The following is a 3542-nucleotide window of genomic DNA, read 5'->3' as shown; positions in this document are numbered from 1 at the left end:
TGTCAGAATCTGGCGTCCGCCCCGCCCACCGGCACGGGCTTCTCCTCCCGCTAACGGGCGGGCCTGCCGCCTCCCTCCGCCGCTCACCCGCCGGGCTCTGCTCCCTGCTCTGCTGCCCCGGGCAGGGCTTCGCCCTCCTCTCTATGGGCAGAAGCCGGTCCCCTCCTGCCTGCTGGTGGGTGGTCGTCCCTTTCTCCAGCGCCGGGGCCGGCCCCGCGCTCCTGCCGGTGTGCGGGCTTCGCCCCGGCGCTGCCCCGCGGGCCTCGCACAGCAGTTTGTCGCCCGCTCCTCGCAGGCAGCGCTGTCCCCTGGCCGCCCAGGGCCCTCCCGAGGTTCTCGCCCGCTGCCGGCCATCTGGCGTCTGACCCTCTCTAACTCGGATGTTAAGCCCCAGCCCGTGCCCACTGCCCCGGGACCTCCTTCCGCCCCGGGGTACCCACTCCGGCGGAGCGCCCCGAGTCCCCTGCAGCCTCCGCTCCTCCCTCCTTCAAATACTATTGGTCCTTTCGGGTTTCTGTTCTGCGGGGAACGCCCCTTCTCCTAGGAGACTGTTGCCTTGGCCCCGCCCCGAATATCCCTCCAGCTCCCTGCGCGGGTTCGGGCCCCTTGGGGCCCATTTGGGGCCTAGCGGTTCTCACCCGCCCTCCACTTACGCCAGCCAGCATCTCAGGTTTTCGCCCTGGCAGCCACCTGCCTTCCCTCCCGAGTGGGGTCTGGGCGAGGTGGTCTTTTCCCGGGCTGGGGCGTTCCCGCCACGCCTCCCACCCGCCTACCGCGGCCCACTAGCCACCTGCAGGTCGCTCAGCCTCTCCTGTCTCCCCCCACTTTGGCAGGACAGTTGCTGTGCGACTTGGACAGTAGAGGAGCGCCTCCCAAGTTTTCATCCAACTGCCACCCCCAAAGCCTCCACCCTCCTCCCCTCGGGACGTTTGATGCCAGGCCCCTGAGATTCTCATTGACAAGCCCCTCTGGGTCCCCTGAGCAGAGCCTGCTGACCCAATTGCCCACCTTTGCGGCTTTGATGCCTAGCCATGTCTGCCTCATCCTCAGGCGGCTCCCCCAGGTACTGCCAGCGTCGGGGGTGCCTCCGCCATAGGGCAGGGAAGGTGGTCAGGGGCCCCCAGGCCAGGCTCACCGGAGGCTTCGTTTTTCAGTTTCCCTGTTCTGTGTCCTAAAAGTCTAGACCAAAACATTTAAAAATCGTTTTTGAAGGGAAGGATGAAAAAAGTGCACATATACAGTCCCAGCTCTGCCTCCCTCCCCCTCCCTCCCCAGGTGCCACAGCTTCCTAGTAACAGGGCCACCCTGTCCTCTCAGCGGAGTACTAGGCTCAGAGCCTTTTTGCAAAGCACCCAGGTGTAAATAAGTAACAGTGTAGGAGGGGGGTGCACAGTTAGCTCTGTAGGTGGAAACCAGGTGGCCTGATGGGAAACTCACCAAGGAAGAGGTTTCCTGAAACTGTTGGCTTTAAGTAAACAAAAATATTATAAGTGAGGAGGGGAAACCTGTCTTCTCAGCTTTGATATTCCTTGGATAAATGACTACTGGGGCTCAATAAATCATTTTGTTAAAGTACAATGTTACATACAGTAAAATGCATACTAAAGTCTTAAAATGTTTTTACTTTGCATTTCTATGTTGCATTATTTTCTCTAAGAATTTGTGGGCAGGGCAAGGTGATATTTTGATGCTGTCAAGGGGCAGTGGGATGGATCAGTCATTCCAAGCTCCTTCCTATCCTGGAATTCTTGAATGAACTGCTGCCAGATTTTGGTACAGATGAAACTTTTCCTGTCTTTGCCAATCTGGTGTTGGGACTAGCTGTGGAAGATAGCTGTAAAGTAAACTACACGTGGATTGAAAAAACCTGCTATCCTTAGGTGCGTAAAGGATAGCAGGTAGAATTTCTATCTTGGGAACTAGGTACTTTTTTAAATAATTATTTAATTCCACTTATTATTTTTTAATTTGACCAGACTGAGAGAGAGAAAGGGAAAGCGAGAAAGCAAGCCACCTGGTCTGGGACTTGAACCTCAGTTGGCCATATGGGAACCCAGTGCCCTTAACCACCACACCACCTGCCAGCCCCATGAACTAGGTACTTTTTTATCCCCTGGGTGAATGGTTCACGCCTCAATTTTGTTTGAGTCACAGTGACTTTTTGTTCCTGAGCCCAACACTGGTTTTTGTTGGTCGTTCTCTGAGCATTCCTCTCGGGCTACCTCTGCTGCAGGCACTGTCCTGGGCACTTTCACGTTTGCCCAAACTAGGGACTTCATTGCTCCTCGTGAGCCATCTATTGGTGGTCTCCTGACTGACAGGATGATAGCTAGGTTTTTCAGCCAAAGGTCACAATGTGCGTGATGCGATGGCAGGTAAAAGGCCAGCCGTGCAAGTGCTAGCCAGCCTGTTTCCATCCTACTTGCTGGGCACACCATGCTTGTCTGGTGCTCGTCTGCAGAGAGCCAAGGAAGTCCAGGCTGGCTCTCCTGGCCGTGAACTTGTTAGCCACTGCACGCAGTGTAACTTCAGGAGTCCTAAGAAATAGAGCACCCATTTTCTGCTTATAATCTGGTTCTTGTGCCCGGGCACAGGTTTCCATCGTGTGGGAAGAACGGAGTAACAAGTCTCACGCAGAAAAAGGTCTTGAGAACACCTTGTGGCGCACCCAGTGTAACTGTGACGGTAGGTGACGTGCACATGGGGCAGCCCTCCCTGTGACCCCACTGGAAGTGCTTCTGCACCCCTTTTTAGGAGCTGCCTTGTCCTATGGGCATCATCGTGGCCCCGTTAGGTGCTGTTAGGCCTATCCTGCTGATGTTTTGATTGATTTTACTTGTGGTAAGACTGCCAGGTGTGAGGAGGTTGTCTTATCATTATCCTTTGGCAAATTCCAAAGTCCTTAAAACAGATTATTAAAAAAAAAAAGGAAAAAGAAAACAAAGGGGGAAGGGCTAGAAGCTGGTGGCAAATGAGGGTTATGTAGCTGGGGTTCTGCTCTGTGTGTGTTTTCTTGAGAATGTTTACAACCTTCTCATCCTTGGCATTTCCTCCAGCTTTCTGCCTCCATGGTCTTTTACCTGTTTGTTCTCTTCCCTAACCACTCTCTGTGCCCCCTTGCTAATCTGCATCCCCAGCTGAGATGGCTGTGTAGAAGGACCCACCTGCTTGCCAGCTGTGCCATGCTAAGCCAAGGAGGAGCTACCTATTCCAGCAGGCTCGGAAGGAGATTCAGTTCTGAGGACCCGGGATCTGGGTTTGGGTATCTTGGAGACTCCTCTCTTGAGTGGATCTGTGTCCCCTGGTGGTCTTCAGCTGGGACCTCTGTAGGAGCCTGCTGAGTGATACTCCCTCTTGGGTCCCGCCTGCATGCTGTAGTCGGTAACTGTCCTGCTCGCTTGGTGGCTAGGCTTTCCATGGCCTCCAGAGGCTATGAGCTCTGTGTTGATGCCCAGTTTACTCGTCCACAGATCAACCTTTTTTGTGTTGTCCCCCGCCTGCCAGAAGCGAACCATGAAGGACAGCTCTTCAACTCCCCCCTT

At 54.7% G+C, this 3542-nt stretch overlaps 1 protein-coding gene across 13 annotated transcripts in view; it reads left to right on the top strand.

Moving 5' to 3' along the window:
* Positions 1-3542, top strand: part of ODF2 (outer dense fiber of sperm tails 2) — a 57360-nt gene that overhangs the window by 720 nt on the left and 53098 nt on the right. For 4 of the 13 annotated variants that reach the window (XM_006154004.3, XM_006154007.3, XM_006154009.3 and 1 more), the window contains exons 1-3: positions 22-175; positions 834-1063; positions 2595-2685. In XM_006154004.3, coding sequence (XP_006154066.2) covers positions 1032-1063; positions 2595-2685 — 123 coding nt within the window. In that variant the 5' untranslated portion in view covers positions 22-175; positions 834-1031. Of the gene's footprint in view, positions 1-21; positions 176-576; positions 671-833; positions 1064-2594; positions 2686-3470; positions 3533-3542 lie in introns of those variants that run through there. The other 9 variants (XM_027774020.1, XM_027774019.1, XM_006154008.3 and 6 more) reach the window with 8 other exon arrangements.

The sequence above is a fragment of the Tupaia chinensis genome, unplaced genomic scaffold (assembly GCF_000334495.1).
Source record: "Tupaia chinensis unplaced genomic scaffold, TupChi_1.0 Scaffold000394_1, whole genome shotgun sequence".
In the NCBI taxonomy this organism is placed as follows: Eukaryota; Metazoa; Chordata; class Mammalia; order Scandentia; family Tupaiidae; genus Tupaia; species Tupaia belangeri.
This window is presented reverse-complemented; position numbering and strand designations above follow the sequence as displayed.